General features: G+C 45.5%; 1 protein-coding gene across 1 annotated transcript in view; it reads left to right on the forward strand.

Annotated features, from left to right (window-relative positions):
- The window catches only part of ADAMTS9 (ADAM metallopeptidase with thrombospondin type 1 motif 9), a 273,702-nt gene that overhangs the window by 207,844 nt on the left and 44,374 nt on the right, over positions 1-21,484 (forward strand). The window contains 4 exon segments of the mRNA XM_030205247.1: positions 155-328; positions 13,481-13,651; positions 16,154-16,348; positions 19,876-20,008. Of these exon segments, the coding sequence (XP_030061107.1) occupies positions 155-328; positions 13,481-13,651; positions 16,154-16,348; positions 19,876-20,008 (673 nt within the window).

Below are 21,484 nucleotides of genomic sequence, written 5' to 3' on the forward strand. Positions count from 1 at the left end.
ACCAGCACATATTTCTAATCATCTTTTATCATATAAAAATAATAATTAATTTAAAAATGTTAAAGCAAAGAGTGCCATGGAAAAATTCTGAAATGAAATAAGTTGAAAGAGGCTGAAATGTTGACCTGAGAACTTACTTTGCGTTCTTCCTCAGTGCTCGGTTTCCTGTGGAAGAGGGGTGCAGCGGAGAGCAGTGGACTGCCAGAGTCCGGCTCTGAAAGCGGTGCCAGAGGCCGAGTGCAAGCCGTCCAGCCGACCCCGTTCCGAGCAGCCCTGCCAGGCAGCCGAGTGCACGGTGTACAGCTGGGATGCAGCAGAATGGCACGAAGTGAGTAGGGCAGAGGGGGCGGAGCCGTGCCGAGGGCGTTGTCCTCCTGACGTGCAGCAGGGGCTGGCTGCCTGCGTGTAACACATTTTTAGACTTACACATGCTTACATTCTGCATGCACAGCCAGTCAGCGGATGGACTTATATGGGATGCTTTTTGTGCATAATAGATTTTTTTCTATTCTGATATATTTAAAAAAGTATATAATTCAATACAATGTACTTCTAAATACATGAACAAAACTATTTTTTTTTCAATCTGAGATTTTCAAGCAGAAGAGGGATTCTGATCATACTCTTTGCACCTATCTTTTCATATACCTCCTATTTATTTATTTATTCCGGAATTAATACACAAATTAATAAAACAAACAGGGACTACAATAATATAGGAAAAAAATGTACACACCTAAAAGAAATTATAAACAGATTACATTACATAAACTCTTCAAAACAGTGGTGCCAGACCAAGGCAGAGCTGCATAATAAATCAGCTTTATAGAGGCCTGTTCAAAGAGCCAGGCTTTCAGTAATGATTTAAACTTTTTACTGAAGGTTTGCTTTGTGACTATAAGGGGCTTAGAATTCTATATAAGGTGCTCTCTGTATTGCTGGTCATTTTATAAAGTCATTTTTTGCAAACATATAAATGGCTTCTTATAAAATAACTAGGGGCCCTTTACTAAAAGCTTAGCACAAATGCCATTTTAAACCTGTTTCTTAGCATTTAGCACCTGCTAAGCTTTAGTAAATGGTCCCCTTAATGATGTATAACAATGCACTTTGACCTGATGACTCATACTTTGTCTGTAGACTTATATGTACAAGAGTCTAGTTTGGGTGGAGTGTAGAAGATGATGCTAATCTACATACATGCTTAGACATTACACTTTATCCCCCAAATTCTATAAATGATGCCCAGTTAGGCACAATTAGGCACACAGTTATAGAATAGGTTCATAAGAACATAAGAAAATCAATACGGGGTCAGACCAGTGGTCCATCTAGCCCAGTATCCTGCTTCCTACAGTAGAGTAGCAAGATTCCAGAATCCCAAAAAGTAACAAGATTCCAGAATCCGAAAGAGTAGCAACATTCCATGCTAGTGATCCCAGGGCAAGCAGTAGCTTCCCCATGTCTACCTCAATAGCAGACTATGGACTTTTCCTTTCTAGGAACTTTTCCAAACCTTTTTTTTTAAACCCAGATACGCTAACTGCTGTTACCACATCTTCTGGCAACGAGTTTCAGAGCTTAACTATGTGTTGGGTGAAAAATGTTTTCTCCTTTTCATTTTGAAAGTAGTACCATGTAACTTCCTTGAGTGTCCCCTAGTCTTTGTACTTTTTGATAGAGTAAAAACTCAATTTATGTTCACCTGTTCTACACCACTCAGGATTTTGTAGACCTCAATCATATCTCCCCTCAGCTGTTACTGTTCCAAACTGAAGTGTCCTAACCTCTTACGCCTTTCCTCATATGAGAGGCGTTCCATCCCTTTAGGGAGAGAAAGGGAAATGGGACTTGTCTTTCTGTGGTTTTTCCCCAACTACATTCAAAGTGGTTTACATAGTATATAGAGGTACTTATTATTTGTATCTGGGGCAATAGGGGGTTAAGTGACTTGCCCAGAGGCACAAGCGGCTGCAGTGAGAATCAAACCCAGTGCCCCAGGATCAAAGTCCGTTGCACTAACCTCTAGGCTACTCCTCCATATTCCGTTATCATTTCGATCACCCTTTTTTGAACCTTTTTTAATTCTGCTATATCTAATGTTGCCATTAGCACATGGCCATTAAAAAAGATTAGTGTGTGAGCCCTTACCGCCACCTATTTTGTATGCGATAAGGGCTCACACGCTAGTCAGTTTGCGCACGGGAATGCAGACGCACTAACTGATTAGAGCAGAAACACCCACTGTCTGCCCCAGTCACACCCCCTTGGTGAAAAAAATTAATTAGCATGCTGATTGCATGCGCACATTGCAAAATTACTACAGAATACCTCGGTGCATCCTGCAACAAGCCTCTTTCAGCTGTGATAAGCACACGCTAGTGCGTACTGCAGCTTTGTATAAGAAACTAGAATTTACAACCTTGAAAAAAAAAGAATTAGATTATAAAGTGCAATATATAAGTGCAGCGGTGTCTAAGAAACAAATAGAATGTTAGGAATTATTAGGAAAGGAATAGAAAAGAAATTGAGAATGTCATAATGCCTTTGTATTGCTCCAGGATGCGACTGCACCTTGAATACTGTGTGCAGTTCTGGTCACCGCATCTCAGAAAAGATACAGTGGAATTAGAAAAGGTACAGAGAAGGGTGACAAAAATGATAGAGGGGATGGGACAACTTACCTATGAGGAAAGGCTAAAGCGGCTAGGGCTCTTCAGCTTGGAGAAAAGATGACTGAGGAGAAATATGATAGAGGTTTATAAAATACTGAGTGGAGTGGAACAGGTAGATGTGAATCGTTTGTTTACTCTTTCCAAAAATACTAGGACTAAGGGGCACGCAATGAAGCTACTAAGTAGTAAATTTAAAACGAATCAGAGAAAATATTTATTCACTCAACAAGTATTTAAACTCTGGAATTCGTTGCCAAAGAATGTGGTAAAAGCAGTTAGCCTAGCAGGGTTTAAAAAAAAGGTTTGGATAATTTCCTAAAAGAAACGTCCGTAAGCCATTATTAAGATGGATTTGGGAAAATCCACTGCATATTCTAGGATAAGCAGCATAAAATGTATTGTACTGTTTTAGGATCTTGCCAGGTACTTGTGACCTGGATTGGCCACTGTAGGAAACAGGATACTGGTCTTGATGGACCTCCAGTCTGTCCTAGTATGGCAATGCTTATGATCTTAGGAATTTCTGGAAAAGGAAGGTTTTCAGCTTTTTGTGAAACTAAATAATTCAGCACACATTTATAAAATTAACCCTCAAAAGTACCCCCTCCCCCAAATATCTAGCAATCTAACTAAATACCTGAGGCATTGGGAGATAATGTGACATGTTCAAAATCTTGAGGAATTTCAGCAGAAAAGCAAGATTTAAAAATTGGTTTCCCAGCCTCTCAGCCCATTGACAATTGGTGGTATATGAAATAAAGGAAAATAAATAAATAAGTGGTCCTTTCATTAAGGCACGCTAATGACTGCATGCACTAAATGATAAGACACTCATTATATTCCTATGGGCACCTTATTATTTACTGCATGCTAATCATTAGCATGCCCTAAATCTGTTAAGGCGCCTTAGTAATGTCCTCCCGCGGGAGGTGGTGGAGATGAAAACGGTAGCGGAATTCAAGCATGCGTGGGATAAACATAAAGTAATCCTGTTCAGATCCTCAGAAGCTTAGCCGAGATTGGGAAGCGGGGCTGGTGTTTGGGAGGCGGGGCTAGTGCTGGGCAAGACTTCTACGGTCTGTGCCCTGAAAATGGCAGATACAAATCAAGGTAAGGTATACACAAGAAGTAGCACATATGAGTTTATCTTGTTGGGCAGACTAGATGGACCGTGCAGGTCTTTTTCTGCTGTCATCTACTATGACCCCTAAATTGTTCCAAAAACTGCACTGTATGTAAGCTAGAGCATTTTATGTAATGAAAAGTGAATACCATGTGCCTGCAGAAGATATTTGAGAGTGGCCAGTAGCCACATGGTTTATTGTTTGCCTTTCCAAGATCCAGGTATCAGGGTTGGGTTTAGGATAAGTAGCATAGGCACATGCCAAGTTGCCAAATTCTGGAGGCACCCAAAAATTGTGATTTGGGACTGAGATACCCCACTCTCCAATCTCCAGAGGGCTCCTGTCCCCATCTTTCTTCTGCCTAGAAATGCTGTAATCTTAAATCCAGCCCTGCCAGAAACTGGTACAGTAGGCAGCTCCCTGCGCAAGGGCTTACAATCTAAATTTTGTACCTGAAAAAGAGGACACTTAAGTGACTTGCCTAAGAGCACAAAGAGTGCCGCTAGAGATTGCAGCAGTCATTTTGAAGGGGAAGCCGAGATGGGCAGGATTGAAAATGGTAGGCTAGGGAGGAGGAGATCCTTGGGGAGGTCAGTTGCTATTCTGGGTGGGGTGGGGGATCCACTTCTGGAGAGGGGTGGGAAGGAGATCTGAGGGGGTAGTTTTGTTGCAGTTCTGGGGGTGGGAGGAGCAATCAGAAGGGGGCGGGGTCTGTTGCTGTTCTGGAGGTGAGGGGTGATTGGAATTTGGGAGGAGATCGGGACTTGGCCAAACACCCTTATATGGTTTCTAACCAATATTACTACTACTACTTATCATTTCTATAGCGCTACTATATATATGCAATGTTGTACACATGGTACTTTGTCCCTACTGGGCTCACAATCTAAGTTTGCCTCTGGAGCAGTGGAGGGTTAATTGACTTGCCCAGGGCCACAAGGAGCTGCAGTGGTTATTGAACCCAGTTCTCTAGGTTCTCAGCCCACTACACAAACCATTAAGCTACTCTTCTACAATATTAAGCTGGAACCCACATAAGTGTCTTATTCAGGTGCCCAGTTCAATATTGACCAGGACTTGCTTAAGTCTCGGTAGCTGTTTCCTATCTGGTCAAGTCCAGATCTTAAATGCCAATGCCTGCAGATGGCCCGGTATTGAAAATGCAGGTCCAACTTAGCCAGCGACGGTAAGCATTTAAAAAAAGAAACGCTCACCTTCGCCTGCTGAATATTGACCCGTTTATTAATAAAACTAGCCGTTAAGCCCGTTAAAATGGGCGAGTATTAGTCTGTTCCCTCCCAGCTCCAAGGCCTGCCTCCCTCCCAGCTCCAAGGCCCCCTCCGTCTATCCCTCCCAGCTCCAAGGCGTCCCTCCATCCCTCCCAGCTCCAAGGCCTCCCTCCGTCCCTCTCAGCTCCAAGGCCTCCCTCCATCCATCCCTCCCAGCTCCAAGGCGTCCCTCCATCTTACCTCATCGGGTTACAGCGGCAGGCAGCAGCAGTGAAAAGCGTGTGAGCTGTGCGCTTCAGGAGCCTTCCTTTCTCTCTCTCAGCTGTGGTCCCGCCCTCATTTCCTGTTTCCGCAAGGGCGGGAGGACGGGACCACAGCTGAGAGAGGGAAGGGAAGGCGAACATCACGCTTCTCTCCGGAGGTTAGCCTCGCCCAGCTTGCCGAAGCAGCTCCGCCCAGGAACGTCGGGCATGATGTGCCGCGCACTCCCGTTTCTGTGAGCCGCTGCTGAGGACTGCTTGGCCTCCCCGTCTCCTCTTCATGCAGTTATCATTTTATTTTATTCCCGCCACGCGACAGCTGTTCCGTGACTGCAACGCATGCACGGAACGTCGATGGCAGCTGCTCTCTACTGCGCATTTGCGGGTGAGTCGGTCACTTGTCATTTATATAGTTAGAGATAAGAAAAATATACTTTGAACTGCCATAGGACCGGAAACAAAATAGGACACCTCCGCCGTTTTCTGAAATCTATGGAGTTTTATACTGAATCTCCTATTAGGGTCTAAGGCTGCAGTGGTAAAACTGAGCAAACAATATAATTAGCCCAAAATGCAGACTTGTGTCTTCCCCATCTCTGGCCCTTTTTACATCTGTTCCACAGCTGGAAAGCATTACCAACCCCCACCCATCCTCCAACCCCTTGCTACTTCCCCGTCTTCCTTGGTAAGGTGGGTGTTGGATGTGCCACACAGTCTTCATAATGGCTTCCACTGTATTGAGACCTCTCTGAAAATGTGACGAACTCTGTGCCAAGATGAAAATGTTTGTTGCCCATTAATTAATCCTGGAGTGGGAAATGCACTGCAGATGTTGAAAATTTAGGTTCCTTCTTTTCTTTCTGCTCTTGGGGAATGTTTCCTGTAGCACTTTTCCAAGGGAACTTTTCAAGGATTTCTGTTTGACCAACTGTACAGGAATTGGCATGTGAAATTATTCTATCAAAGGAGGCCAACCTGCAATGGATGCATTTTATCTCATATGATATAAACTATTTTGAATCCTCTTATAGGGAAATAAGGCATATATTACTCTATAAGGGACGGAAGGATTAGGATTTGTTTAGCTCATGCCTTTTGCAGTATTTATTTATTTGTTACATTTGTATCCCACATTTTCCCAACTAATTGCAGGCTCAATGTGGCTTACATAGTACCGGAGAGGCATTTGGAGACTCCGGTGTAAACAAATACAAAGTGATGTTGTGGTAAGATATAGTTCATGTGGCCCAACCACATTAGGGAATCGTACAACGGAAGAGTTGTGTTATGTCCAATAAGCACTTTAGTTTTGTTGTGTTGCAGGGATCAGGCATTTATGTTGGATCGGTAGGGTACACCTTTTTAAACAGGTTAGTTTTTAGTTTTTTTCCGGAAGTTTAGGTGGTCGTACGTAGTTTTCAGGGCTTTTGGTAATGCGTTCCACAGTTGTGTGCTTATGTAGGAAAAACTGGATGCGTAAGTTGATTTGTATTTGAGTCCTCTGCAGCTTGAGTAGTGCAGATTTAGGTATGTTCGTGTTGATTCGGATGTGTTTCTAGTTGGTAGGTCGATTAAGTCTGTCATGTATCCTGGGGCTTCACCATAGATAATTTTAGCTTTTCAGTTCATCGTTGAACCATGGTATCGAGTTATGCTTACTGTAATCCGTTGGGTTGGTCGTGAGCCCTTGGGCCCTGGCCGAGGCCAAGAGGAGACCGACCCACCACCACACATCCCAGCTATCCAATACCCCTAAGCTACCCCTCCCCGCAGTCCCTCAGGAAGAAGGGAAATAGGCATACAGGCGGGCCTCGCGGCCGAACCGGAACCCATGCACACAGAGCCACTCGTGCGAGCCTCACGGCTGAACTGGAACCCAATCACACACAGGGAGGGGTGAAAGAACCCAGAGGGCCCCCCGGGCCCCAAGATGCCAGACACGCGCTGAACACCAGCAATAGGGCAGAGGGAGAAACAAAGAACCAGAGTGGGCCACGCCCACCCAGGGGACTAGCGCAGGGAACTAACACAGCACCCCCCCCCCCACCAGGGTAGGAAGCCCCAGGCAGAAGCCAGAGGAACCAGACACAAAAGGAAGGCAGAAAGCCTTTGCCTCAAACCCACTGTAGACAGAGGCAAACAGAACACAAAGGATTAAGCTTGTAGAGCCAGCAGAGAGAGAGTTCCATAAATCAACAAACAATCAGAGAGAACGCTTCCCTTCCCCCGAGAGGGCGCAGGGCCCATAGAACAAACACACTGGCAGAGGCAGGAACACCATATACACAGTACACAAAGGGTTAAACTCACTGAGCCAGCAGGGACACTGGGAAGAGAAATCCTTAAAACAAACAAACAAAGGAGAACCTCTCACTCAGCCCAGAGCCCCAGAGGCTAAGCAATGCCCAGCCCCCACTAAACAAACAAGCAGCTGACCCTGATTAGACACACACAGCAGCAGCTAACCCAGAGGGAAGGAAAAGAATAACACAACACAGATCCCTGTCAGAACCTAGAGCATGTTCTGAGAGAAAACTATCAGGCTTTCCAGTTACCACCAAGCGTAAGTAACGCAAAAGCAGAGAAACTCTTCAGCTGCAAGCTAAAGTACTATCCCCTGATGTCAGCACAACCCCTGGCAGCCAATCAGAAGAGACCTCCCCCCCTCCCCCTCAGCCAAACCGGCAGAATCATAACACTTACGTGAAGATCTTGCTCTTAAGGGTGCTATTTCATCCTAGTAGGTGTTGAGAGAGTTACATTCAGGTGCTGTAGGTATTTCCCTGTCCCCAAAAGGCTTAGGGGCCTTTTTTACATGGGGCATAGGTGCCTACGCGTATCTAACACACATCAATTTTGAACTACTGCTTGGCCTAGGCCGCAATTTCATTTTTTACGCACGTCCGCTACATGCACTGGAAAATATTTTTAAATTTTCTGGCGAGCAGCAATAACCAGTCATAATCGGCATTGTACGTGCGTTTACCATTACTGCCCGGTTAGCGTGTGAGACCTTATCGCTAAGTCAATTGGTGGCGGTAAGTCTCAGACCCAAATGGACATGCGCCAATTTTATTTTGCTGCAAGTCCATTTTTGGCAAAAATAGGCCTTTTTGCAGGTGCACTGAAAAACGGATCTGCGCACTCCAACCGTGCGCCTACACTAGCGCAGGCCATTTTTCAGCACACCTTAGTAAAAGGACCCCTTACAATCTAAAGGCCCTTGTCAGTGATTTTTAAGGCACTGACCATCATGGGCAGAAATTCGACCTAGATATACCATCACTGAATATCCAGGTCATGCTTGGGCATTGAAGTTATCCAGATCCTGGATAATGTTCAGCTCCATTGCCCCAAAAACTCTCTGGGCAAGTTTTGATGACTATTTCTGTGGTTCTACTTGCCTGGATATTTATCCAAGCACCAGCACTGAGTATCATCGGTGCCTGGATAGCTTCCGGGCCAACACTGCCTCCACCCTGCACGAAGCCAGCATTAACCGAATAGTATCCTGCTGGTGTTCTCCCTGTATTTTCAGTGGCACTTCTGGTTATGTGCTGCTGAAAATCCAGGGATCACCTAGTCAGCGAGAGATAAACTGGGTAGGAGCCTTTTCATCCCTGATATCTACCACTGAATATCAGCCCCTAAATTTATACCTGAGGCAGTGAAGGGTTAGGTGATTTGCCCAAAATCTCAAAGAGTGGCAGTACTATTTGAACCCTGACATCCCTGCTTCTCAGCCCATTGATGTAACCATTAGGCTGCTCCTCCTGAGAGCAAGGGATGGAGAAGGAGTAGGATGAGGGGTACATTCAGGGCCATCAGAACTGGCAGGTGAGACAGGTGACCTGATCGAGCGCCAGGTCTGGGGTCTCCAAAAACACCTCATTAGAGAAGGTTTGCCATATTTGAGCTGCTGTACTGGAACTCCTACATAAGTGCTGAACTATGGCCAAATCATTGGAGTTAGACCTGGGTTGTATGACCCCCACCATTCAAATGGGTCCAGCTTCCTGAACTGCCAAGGGTATTGTAGGGCTATTTCCCTGTGAGCCTCACTCTGCTGGTCTCAGCCTGTGTATACAACTATGTCAAGATGGAGTCTGTGAACTAAGACCCTGCACTTCAGTGACCAAGCAGATTCAACTTTCTGTTTGTGGCAGAGCTCTGCTTGTGGTAATAACTGGCAGGTCTGGAAAAACTCAAGGATATGCAGTGGGCTACCTGACCCTTGCACCTCCCTGATGAGCTACAGGGGGTAAGGCCATGGTGCCAGTGAGTCTGATGAGAGACAGGAATGCATACCACAATTTAACAACTGGAAGATCAAAAAGGTTTTCTTGCTCAGGGAAGGAGCTGGACAAGATCCTGATTGGTTGCTGTCTGGTCATCTGGGAATCAGGGGCCAGAGAGCGGAAACGAGAAAAAAGGACAGAGAAAAAGAGACGAGAGAGAAGGAAGATAGGAAGAAAGGGAGAATTTGTCTGGTTCTACTGGAAGAAGGGTAGCTGGCAAGCAGACCAGCGAGACCTGAAGTGGTCCACAACCTTGTGACCTGACCATCTGAAGAAAGTACCTGTTGGTTCAGCTGTACCGGCCAGAGGGACTGTAATCCTGCATGCTGCAAGGAGCCTGTGCTGTTTCCTAAGACGGGGACTCGTGTGGAAGACAGCTGCAGTCTAAAAGGAAAACCGGTGTCCACTTCATCTGAGCGACCACCCAGGGTCAGCTAGGTGAGGATTACAGAGGTTTATTTCCTAATAGTCGGGGATTAGCTAGTAGGTTCTTGCCTCAGCAAAGGCGGGTTAGTCAGAACTGTGATCAGGAAGATGTGCTGCTTACTGTATTACTTCATGACCTAGTCAGTATTGCTAATCAGGATTGTGTAATAACCTAGTAACCAGTGATATCAGTGTTTTAGTTAGACAATACATTCTATAGTTTGCTTATCAGCATAAGGGAGCTACATTTGTACAGCTAAGCCGTAGTGTAGGGTGTATTATTTATATTTATAAATTAATATATTTCAGCAGTGACTTTGTTTTATTCCAGTTCTCTCTAACAGAAGAAAAGTTCTGGTGTAGGCCCAGAACAGCCAGGTTCCTTTATAACCACCCCTTGACAGAGAGCTAGGAAGTTGGTTTAGCCAGACTTCTGTAAACGGAACCTGGGAATTACTCATTGGGTAGCCTTGCCCAGAAGAGTTATTCACCTATAAATGCTTACAGTATTGCTTAGGCAGGCAAAGAACCTGGCCACATTACAGGTTTTGGGAGGGATCTTTAATGACTGGTTTGAGGAAAACAAAACTAAACAGTCTTTGCAGATCCAAAAAGAGGGTAGAGTGATTATGTTTTGGCAAAATACAATGACATATGAAATCATTATCCTGCAACATCTCAAATCTTCAAAACACTGTGGCAGTATGATTTCCTATCAAACAAATGATTGTTTTTTTGGGGGTAGGGGGGGATTCATGGATGATTGCATTAACATGATAACCTGGGCACACAGGAGCAGGAGATGACAGACCGAAGAAGGTAAGGGGACGGCAGCCCAAACATGGGGGATGGCGTGAATATGGGGGGGGGGCCAGTGGCGGCAGCCTAGGGGGCAGTCTTGCCCCAGGCCCAGCTGTGTCCTCTTGGCAGACCCTGGGCCCAATCCTTCCCTTTTTAAATGCCCACTTAGTACATAAAAAGCTGCTTCGTTCTATACGTTAGCTGATGGACAACTGGCTGTATTGTGTGCCACTGAAACCTGGCTTTCTTCTAGTGATTCTGTAACATTACATTAGATTTGTCCTCTAACTATAATGTGGTGCATTGTCTGCAAACTGTTGGGGGGCAGGAATAGAAAAGCGTTGTCAAGTTTGGTGGTGGTGACAGTAGCAGTGGTGGCAGGGGAAGGGAAAGAGGGGGAAATGCTGGACACCTTGGGAGGAAGAAAGGAGAGAGATGCTGAACATCTGGGAGGGGAGGAAAATAAGGAGAGATGATGGATACCTGACAGGTAGGAAAGGGATACGCTGGAGACCGGATGGGAGGAGGGGGCTAGGGAAGGGGCAAGGATGCATGGGTTGATGGCTGATGGTTTGCTTAGGTCGTCAGATACCCATGGCTGTGCCCTGAATCTTACTAAATCTGGTTCGTTCTGAACCCTCGGCCTTGATTTCTAAAACACATCGAGTCACTACAGAGAGTTTTATCATATTTAAGATATGCACCTTTTATTTTTTAAGCAAAAATGTAAAAGTATCAACAATAGAAAACAGAAGACCTAGGAATTCAAAAGATGAGACAGGGAAATGCAGAGCAAAGAAAGTTGAGTGTAAATGTCAGAACAAATAATACTCTCTACAATCTGTTGAGGACTTTATGTACAGTGTTGGTTTCTCATAAATGGTGAGTAGCACAGAGCCTCTGATCCTACACGTTGTGCTGAAACGTACAGAAACCAGAGACCTCCTTGTATGGCAGAGGCTAAAGCTAAGATTTATTGCAAGGTACGGTAGAGTAACTATGACATTTAGAAAGAGGACCAAGCAGTTCCCGTGAAATGGGCAGCAATGCATCTATAAAACATTAATCATGTGTATTGATAGTTAGGTGTTGAAATGTCTTCTTCATTATATCCACTTATTCACAGATTGACTTGCAAAACAATACTGCCACTATGTGGGCAAACCATTGGAACTTTTTACTTTTGGTTAACCCTAAGCACTTTCAATATAGCTAGTAGCTACTGTGCTGCCTAACATCCTACACTCCCATGAAATTCTGCTTTTCTCACCTCTCCAAATGGTCTTCCAAGTTTCTTCTACTTCCTCTTCCTTATCACGAACTTCTGAACTAATTTGATTCCCCAATCCTGCCCACCAGGCCTCTGGTCCTTACCCTTCCACCCCCATAGACCTGTCGGTTTCCTCTGGTTCTGGCTATGCTGCTATGAAAGGTATTAAGTAAGTCCTGTATTTCAAGTACCAAGGTCCTGTATTCATATGGCCCACCTCTAGTATGCAAGCTCAGAGGAGGTGGGGCCAAAGAGCTACAGGCCTACCTGCAGGGGCAGTCCAAGGCAATCTGCTGCCTTTTTCAGGTCACTCCCAAAGCTTCGTGCCCCCCTGCCAACTCCTTCCTGTCTCCCCAGCTGCGGTCTAGCATCTCTCTCCACCCCCGAGCCTACCTTCTTTTTTGTTGTTGTTTTCAAAAGTCGGAGGCGGCAGAGATCCCCATGTGCTGCCCTGCCACCAGCACCACCGCCTGTACTGAAGCCCACCTCTGAGGAAACAGGAAGTTACATCAGAGAGGCGGGCCGCAGTACAGGAGACGCCGGTGCCTGCAGCAGAGCAGCGTATGGGGATCGCTGCCGCCGCCACCTTTAGAGAAACAAAAAAAGGAGGTAGGCTGTGGAGGGGAGTTGAGGAAAGAAGGGGGGGGGGGGAAATGCCGCTCCATAATTAGTACAAACAACTTCAGAGTACTCAGCTTCACTCCAATATTCAGTGTAATTATTCTTAAACAGGACTGAATAGGCTTTATACTCTTTATAGGCTCATCAGATCAGCGTAGGTGCTTCCGTATTGGCTATAGCTGAGCCATGCAGTTTTCAAGGGGCACACCGCAATCCTCATTAATCCTCTCATTTACATTTTCTTCATATAAATTTTTTCAAATTTTCCCAATTTTAAACATTAAGCATTAATCTTTTCCAATTTAATGTACACTAATGTACTTAGCTTTCATTAGTAGTATTTTTCATGCTGGAGACACTAATCCACCGACATAGAACTATGTTTCGCAATTTTGCTGTATCAAGGTTGTCTCCTGTATCCTCATCTCGGCGTGGGAGGTGGTGGAGATGAAAACGGTAACGGAATTCAAAAATGCATGGGATAAACATAAAGGAATCCTGTTCAGAAGGAATGGATCCTCAGAAGCTTAGCAGAGATTGGGAGGCGGGGCTAGTGGTTGGGAGGCGGGGCTAGTACTGGGCAGTCTTCTACGGTCTGTGCCCTGAAAGTGGTAGATACAAATCAAGGTCAGGTATACATATAAAGTAGCGCATATGAGTTTATATTGTTGGGCAGACTGGATGGACCGTACAGGTCTTTTTCTGCCGTCACCTACTATGTTACTATATGTAACTCTCTAACAGAAATGCTGTAATTTTTCCAAATGTTTTGACAGTGCACAAAAACCTGTGGCGTGGGATCCCGCTACCGAAAAGTCCTTTGCATGAATCAGGATAAGGAAGAGGTGCATGGTGCATACTGCATGAAGAAAGAGAAACCCTCTGAAGTGGAAAGTTGTAACGTACAGCCTTGTGAATACATTTGGATCACCGGAGAATGGTCGAAGGTACAAATTAATAAACTGATACATCAAATCAAAGCATGGGGTTTCAGCCACATAGAGCACAGTGTACTGGTTAGCAAAGTATGAGACCCTGCTGCTTCACATGCCAGTCGCACCCAAGACAGTGTGATCGGGCTTCGCGGTACTCACCAAATTGCAAATCCCCAGCCTTTCCTTAGGAAGTCCTCACTAGCTGCTTCCCCCTGCTGGGAAATGCCTTTTGCCAACAGTTCTGGTCATAATTCATCTTGTAGAATAAGATAGTACGAATCACACAGGGCTCCCAATAAGATTCCAAAGAAGATTTATTCAGCAGCTAAATGATCTTGAGTGGGAAGCACAGTACTTGATGAGGCCACAGTTTACCAATGTGGAGGGGCATAATCAAAAGGGACGCCCAAGTTTTTCTGAGGACGTCCTCGCAGGACATCCCCGTGAAGGGGCGGGGAAACCCATATTATCGAAACAAGATGGACGTCCATCTTTTGTTTCAATAATACGGTCGGGGAAGCCCAAATCTGGAAATTTAGGTTGACCTTAGAGATGGTCGTCCTTAGACTTGGTCATTTCTGATTTTCGGCGATAATGGAAACTGAGGACGCCCATCTCAGAAACGACCAAATCCAAGCCTTTGGTCGTGGGAGGAGCCAGCATTCGTAGTGCACTGGTCCTCCTCACATGCCAGGACACCAACCGGGCACCCTAGGGGACACTGCAGTGGACTTCAGAAATTGCTTCCAGGTGCATAGCTGCCTTACCGTGTGTGCTGAGCCGTCCAAACCCACTCCCCACAACTGTACACCACTACCATAGCCCTTATGGATGAAGGGGGGCACCTAGATGTGGGTACAGTGGGTTTCTGGTGGGTTTTGGAGGGCTCACATTTACCACCACAAGTGTAACAGGTGGGGGGGGATGGGCCAGGGTCCGCCTGTCTGAAGTGCATGCATCCACTAAAACTGCTCCAGGGACCTACATACTGCTGCGATGGACTGAGTGACATTTGAGGCTGGCAAAAAATATTTTTAAAGAATGATTTTGAGGGTGGGAGGGGGTTAGTGACCACTGGGGGAGTAAGGGGAGGTTATCCCCGATTCTCTCCGGTGGTCATCTGGTCAGTTCGGGCACCTTTTCGTGGCTTGGTCCTAACGTAAAAGGACCAAGTAAAGTCGTCCAAGTGCTCATCGGGGACGCCCTTCTTTTTTCGATTATGAGTCTAGGACACCCATGTGTTAGGCACGCCCAAGTCCGCCTTCGCTACACCTCCAACACGCCCCCGTGAACTTTGGTCATCCCCGCGATGGAAAGCAGTTGGGGATGCCCAAAATCAGCTTTCAATTATGCCGATTTGGGCGACCCTGGGAGAAGGACGCCCATCTTCCGATTTGTGTCGAAAGATAGGCGTCCTTCTCTTTCGAAAATAAGCCTGAAAGGCTGATAAGACGGCAAGTAAGCTCCAGTTTAACCAGGCAATGTTAGTTTTCTTTGACTGATGTTATCACGAGATTTTGAGATTAATATTTAGAAGAATGTAGTGACCCTGATGTAGTCTTTATCGGTGAAGCATGGTCATGTTGGGTGCTGTTTCCTACTTGAAGGAATTTTAGTTGCTGAATAAATCTTCTTTGGAACCTTATTGGGATTCATGTCTTTGGTGCTGTTTTTTTTTTTTTTGGTTCTCAACAACATAGCACCTGCCTCTGTTTTATTTAATAATTCATGTTGTATTAAAAAAACCTGATAGGTCAGTACCTCAAGCACTCGAGAACAAATAACTGTTATGTTAGAAAGTCACTTCTCACCATTAAGTGTAACAGAAATTTTTGATTGATATTTTAGACGGAATCTGAGAAAAAAATAGCCATCCTGGACTAGATTCTATATATCATGCCTAAACAATCAGTGCCGAAACGAAATACGCCTAGGAATATTCTCTAAAGTACACTTAAATTTAGGCATACTTTATAGAATACGCTGACCACCCATCCGTGCAATTAAATTTAGTCACTTACTTGGTATAAGTACCAACGCCTACATAACATGTGGACTGATTGTATTCTGTAACAATGCGTATAGATTTTAGAAATGCCCACAGTCCGCCTATTCCACACCCATGGCCACGCCCCCTTTTCAACTATGTGATGTAGAATTTACACACATCACATTATAGAATACACTTAGTTCTATGCGTGAATTCCAATTAATGACAATTAATGTCAGTAATTGCTTGTTAAGTGGCAATTATAGGCATAGATTGGCTTGTTAGCTAATTAAGTTGCGTAGGCAATACAGAATACAACTGGATTTGTTCACAACTTAAGTCGGGCTATGTAGAATCCGGGGGGGGGGGGGGGGGGTCTATGCTAAAATTTATTTCTGAAGAAGTTTGTTTGTATCTATTTTATTTATGTGTGGTATCTCTTGGGATCTTGACTTTCTCATTAGATATGCTCCATGCTCTGTAAATCAAGAAGTGTTCCTCATTCTCCTCTTTTTTTCTACCAGTGCTCGGTAACATGCGGCGAAGGCTACCAGCAAAGACTCGTTTCCTGCAGTGAAGTTTTCTCGGAGAAAGAACACTATGAGTACAGCTATCAGAGTACAGCAAACTGTCCAGGCACCCAGCCACAGTACGTCCGCAACTGTTACCTCGGCGAATGCCCTGTTTCTGCGTCCTGGAGAGTTGGAAACTGGGGAAGCGTAAGTTCTGTAATGCTTTCCATTTTTCCAGGCTTGTGACAGTAATTGTAAGGATTGCTAGGTTCTCAGTGAATCACAGCCTGAGGCTTTTTTCCTTCCTTTAATTAATTGGAGATTATGATAATAAGTGAGTGTTTCTTGAGGGTTTTTTTTTCTTTCTATTAAATTTGACAATGCTGTGCATTCTGGTTTAGAAATTGACATAAGGACAAATATTCAGCCTTCGTGGGCTAAATTAACCTTGATTATTCAATGCCAGGGTATGTCTGGCCTCCAGTCAGGATTAGTGTGGCAACTGGAAAGTTAACTGGATGCTGGCTGATAACCCGATTAACTTGGCAGATCAAGTTAGCCCAACATTTTTGCTATCCTAACTTTGGGGTCCTTTTATAAAGGTGTGCTGAAAAAATGGCTTGCGGTAGTGTAGGCGTGGGTTTTGGGCGTGTGCCGATCCATTTTTTAGCGTGCCTGTAAAAAAGGCCCTTTTTTTGCCGAAACTGGATGTGCGGCAAAATCAAAATTGCCGTGCGTCCATTTTGGGTCTGAGACCTTACCGCCAGCCATTGCCCTAGCGGTAAAGACTCACGCAGTAACCAGGCGGTAATGACCTACGTATGCTAAATGCCACTTGGTGCGCATCTGTTTCACGCGCCTGAAAATAAAAAATATTTTTCAGACGCGCTTTTTGGACGCGAGCCAAAAATGAAATTGCCGCAAGAGCCACGTGGTAGTCATGCGGTAACTCCATTTTGGTGCGCATTGGGTTGTGCGTAGATGCTAACGCGGCTTAGTGAAAGGACCCCTTTATCTGCTCACTTAGCTGGTTAGTGGACTGAATATTACCGCTAACTGGCTTAGTGGCAGCTCTGCCCAAACTCTACTGGGCCGTCTGTAACTTAGGGGTCCTTTAACTAAGGTGCGCTGAAAAATGGGCTGCGCTGGTGTAAGCATGGTTTTTGGCCATGCCCAGATCCATTTTTTAGCACGCCTGTAAAGAATGCCTTTTTAAAATTTTTGCCGAAAATGGACGTGCGGTAAAATAAAACTCGGCATGCTTCCATTTTGGGTCTGAGAACTTACCGCCAGTCATTGACTTATTGGTAAGGTCTCTCGTGTTAACCGTGCGGTAATCGCCTAGGCGCATCAAGTCAGAGTTACCGCCCGATTTTTGCCTCGCCCCAGAATAAAATAATATTTTCTGGCACACGTAGCGGACGCGCATAAAAAATGAAATTACCGCACCGGCCACACGGTTGCCGGGCAGTAACTCCAAATTGATGGGCACCTACGCAGCTTAGTAAAACGGCCCCGTAGCTGGTTAGGAATGGCTGGTTAGAACCTATACTCAGTGCCACTACCCGATTATGAGTCTCTGAATATCAGCGGCCAGCCAGCTCAGCAGGGTTTAACCAGGCAGGAGGCTCTCTGTCTGGTTAAAACCCTTTGAATATAGACCACATAGATATATTTTTGCACTGAGGTTTTTTTTTTGGGGGGGGGGGGGGTGGGAAAGTGGAGGAGTGGCCTAGTGGTTAAGGTGGGGACTTTGGTCCTGAGGAACTGACTTCAATTCCCACTTCAGGCACAGGCAGCTCCTTGTGACCCTGGGCAAGTCACTTAACCCTCCATTGCCCCATGTAAGCCGCATTGAGCCTGCCATAAGTGGTAAAGCGCAGGTACAAATGTAACAAAAAAAATTAAGCCAGACCCATTTTTTTTCAATTCTTATTTTCCCAAGTCATTTCCACACCAGGATGCACAAATTTAAAATCCAGAAAGGCCCCTTAAGGTTTGGACAGCATTTAGTCTTCTTCTTGAGGTGGCCAACGTGCCCTGAGAGTGATGCTTTTCTGGGAATTACTGTTTTATCAAATAAGAGCATGTCATACTGGGTCAGACCAATGGTCCATCTAGCCATGCATCCTGTTTCCAGCAGTAGCCAATCCAGGTCACAATTACCTTGCAGAAACCCAAATAGTAGCAACATTCCATGCTACCAATCCCAGGGCAAGCAGTGGCTTCCCCATGTCCATCTCAATAATAGACTATGGACTTTTCCTCCAGGAACTTGTCCAATCCTTTTTTTAAACCCAGTACTGTTGCTTTCTGCTAGATCTGGAGGTGGGACTTGAAAAGCAGCTGTAAATGAAGGTGTGTACTTTACACATATACATGCATGGATTAAGGTATTTCATAGTAACATAGTAACATAGTAGATGACGGCAGAAAAAGACCTGCACGGTCCATCTAGTCTGCCCACGATAAACTCATGTGTATACCTTACCTTGATTTGTACCTGTCTTTTTCAGGGCACAGACCATATAAGTCTGTGCAGCAGTATTTCCCGCCTCCCAACCACCAGTCCGCCTCCCATCACCGGCTCCGGCACAGACCCCGTATAAGTCTGCCCTCCCCCATCCTAGCCTCTCAACCACCAACCCTCTTCCCCCCGCCACCCAATTTCAGCTAAGCTTCTGTGGATTTCTGTGGATTTCATAATCTGCAGGTTTGTGCGTCTGGTAGTGCTATATAAATGCTAATAGTAGTAGTAGTAGTTTGTGCTATTTCCGCCCAAACTCCATCCCTGTGCACGCCCACCATCAAAGTTTGCATCATCATGTCATGTTGTAAACTTACACTTTTGCAAAATTGCCTGACCGCTTACACACATGAAAAGTATGTGCATAGAAAGAGTGGGTAGTCTTTGTCAAGAGGGGTATTTTGGGCTGAGTAGAGGCGGAGTTGTGATTCACATGCATATTTTATAAGATATGCTTGTGCACTTGTAGTGCACAGACAAAATTTGCACTTTAACCAGTTTTTGTTCAGTGTTCCAAAATTGGTTTCGTGATCTAGGGTGAAAATAAAATGGGTTAAAATAGGAACTTTTTGGAATTTTTACACAGGTATCCAATAAAATTTCTCAACAGAGTTCAATATTCAGCTGTCTGGTGAAATCATAATTTGAAACATCCAGCAGTCCTATCTTTTGCCAGTTTAACTTAACTGGTTAATGCTGAGTATTGCACTTAGGGGTCCTTTTACTAAGCTGCAGTGAGTATTAACAAATGCTTACTGCAGCAAAAAAGGTCTTACCACGAGGCACTCAGGCATCTTGCGTAATTTTTGCAATAGGCCCCCTGTTTATTAAGCCGCACTGGCAGCTTCCGTGCGCTAATGCCGACACAGCCTATTCACTTTGAATGGGCTGTCTTGGCATTGACGCGCGGCTTAGTAAACAGGGGGGGGGGGTATTTTGTAGCACTGGCCTTAGCGTGCGGGAATGACCCACATAAATCGTGCTAAGGCCACTTTTTACCACAGTATGTTAAAAGGGCCCCTTAACCATTATCATAGTACAATAATTAAAAAAAAGAATTCCTGATACAAAGCTGATTATCCTGGAGTACAATTAGATAAACAGAAAAGGTTTAAGCTTCTTACGAAAGGACAAAGGGTGCTTAAAAGCAATAGTAAGAGATTCCAGCGTGACTGAGTATTAGAAGATTCGTTTTTTTTTTTTTCAGTGCTCTGTAACCTGTGGCACTGGAGTGATTCAACGTTCAGTGCAGTGCTTGACAAATGATGACCAGCTGAGCAGCATGTGTCCCCTGGCTTTCAAACCAGAAGAGCAGAGAGCATGCCATAACAACCATGACTGTAAGATCATATTGAACGGTCTTGATTACTGTGATTCCCTTGTAATGGGTGTTCCACTCTATAGCCTCAAGCAACCAGCTGTTGCAGAATACTGCTATCAAATTCCCAGCAACGTACAGAGGGCGGGGCGGTGAGGGCGGTCCACCGGAAGTACGCTGCAGGAGGGGTGCAGGGAGCAGCCGTGCGGCTGTCAGCTCCGCCAATTCCCTGCTCCCTCTGCTGTTAACTTCCTGTTCCGGGGCAGAGGGAGCAGGGAACCGGCAGCGCCGACAGCCGTGGCTGCTCCCAGCACCCCAGCAAGTAAGAAGAATGCACCGGGGGGGGGGGGGGGCTTGGAAGTGATGTGCCGGGGGGGGGGGGGGTGGACGACACTGCACCCTCCGGCTTTACATTCTGAACTTTCTTTCCCTTGTTTTAAAACGCTCCTGAAAACTCACTGTTTCACTCTTGCTTTTGGTTTTCCCCCTCTTGCGATCTGGTGGTGCTCACCGGGCCAATCTGTTCAGAATTTTATTTTTATTTTAATGTTAATTTCAGTGCATTTTTTCTAGCAAAAAAGGTGTCAGTACTCAAATGACAGGCCACCTTTCAGGGGTGGGGTGATCACTGAGGGGCCCACCCCACAATAGCCAGGCCCCTGCATCCAGTCACAGAATCTATGGTATGTAGAGCCTGAACTCTTTCATTAAAACTTGGGGACCACGGGTCAATTTTATCACACAATGGAAAAGGTGCCGGTACTCAGTACCCCCAAGTACCCCCTCAAAAATAGCCCTGGTTAATGTTATCTTTATTTAATTTAATATATGTATATTTGTGTGTGTGTTGTTCTTGTTTGATTGAGTCTTTCCTGTCTGTTTTTGGAGTTCCTTTCTTATCTTTGTTTATTAGTTTTGTGAACCACTGCCATCTTCTGCTAGAAGTGGATTGGTGCTATATTAAACACAATACCAGTGGCGTTCCTAGGGGGGCTGACACCTGGGGCGGATCGCCGATGCGCCCGCCCCCCGGGTGCAGCGCCCCCCGAAACAGCGCGATGCCCCCCCCCCGGCGAAAGAACCCCCCAGGTGCACGCCGCTGGGGGGGGGGCCGCGCGCCTGCCGGCTCTTTCGTTTTCAATTGCTCCTTCTGCCACGGAACAGGAAGTAACCTGGTCCGGGGCAAAGGGAGCATGAAAACGAAGAGCCGACCAGCACGCGGCACCCCCCCCAGCGGCGTGCACCCAGGGCGGTCCGCCCCCCCCCCTTGGTACGCCACTGCACAATACCATCCACAGATCAGTACTGCTCACTAATGCTGATACTCTCAAAAAAAACAAACACAAGCAGTATCGTAGTGTCTACGAGGGAAAAGTCTCAACTGTTACGGCAACAATTTCAAGCTGTTAGTTGCACATACAAAAAAGTCATCATCAACTTAAAAACCCCCGTGTAACATCTTTTACATATATGTATATATTTTATTTTCAATTATTCA

Source organism: Microcaecilia unicolor, chromosome 6 (genome assembly GCF_901765095.1).
Source record: "Microcaecilia unicolor chromosome 6, aMicUni1.1, whole genome shotgun sequence".
NCBI classification, from domain to species: domain Eukaryota; kingdom Metazoa; phylum Chordata; class Amphibia; order Gymnophiona; family Siphonopidae; genus Microcaecilia; species Microcaecilia unicolor.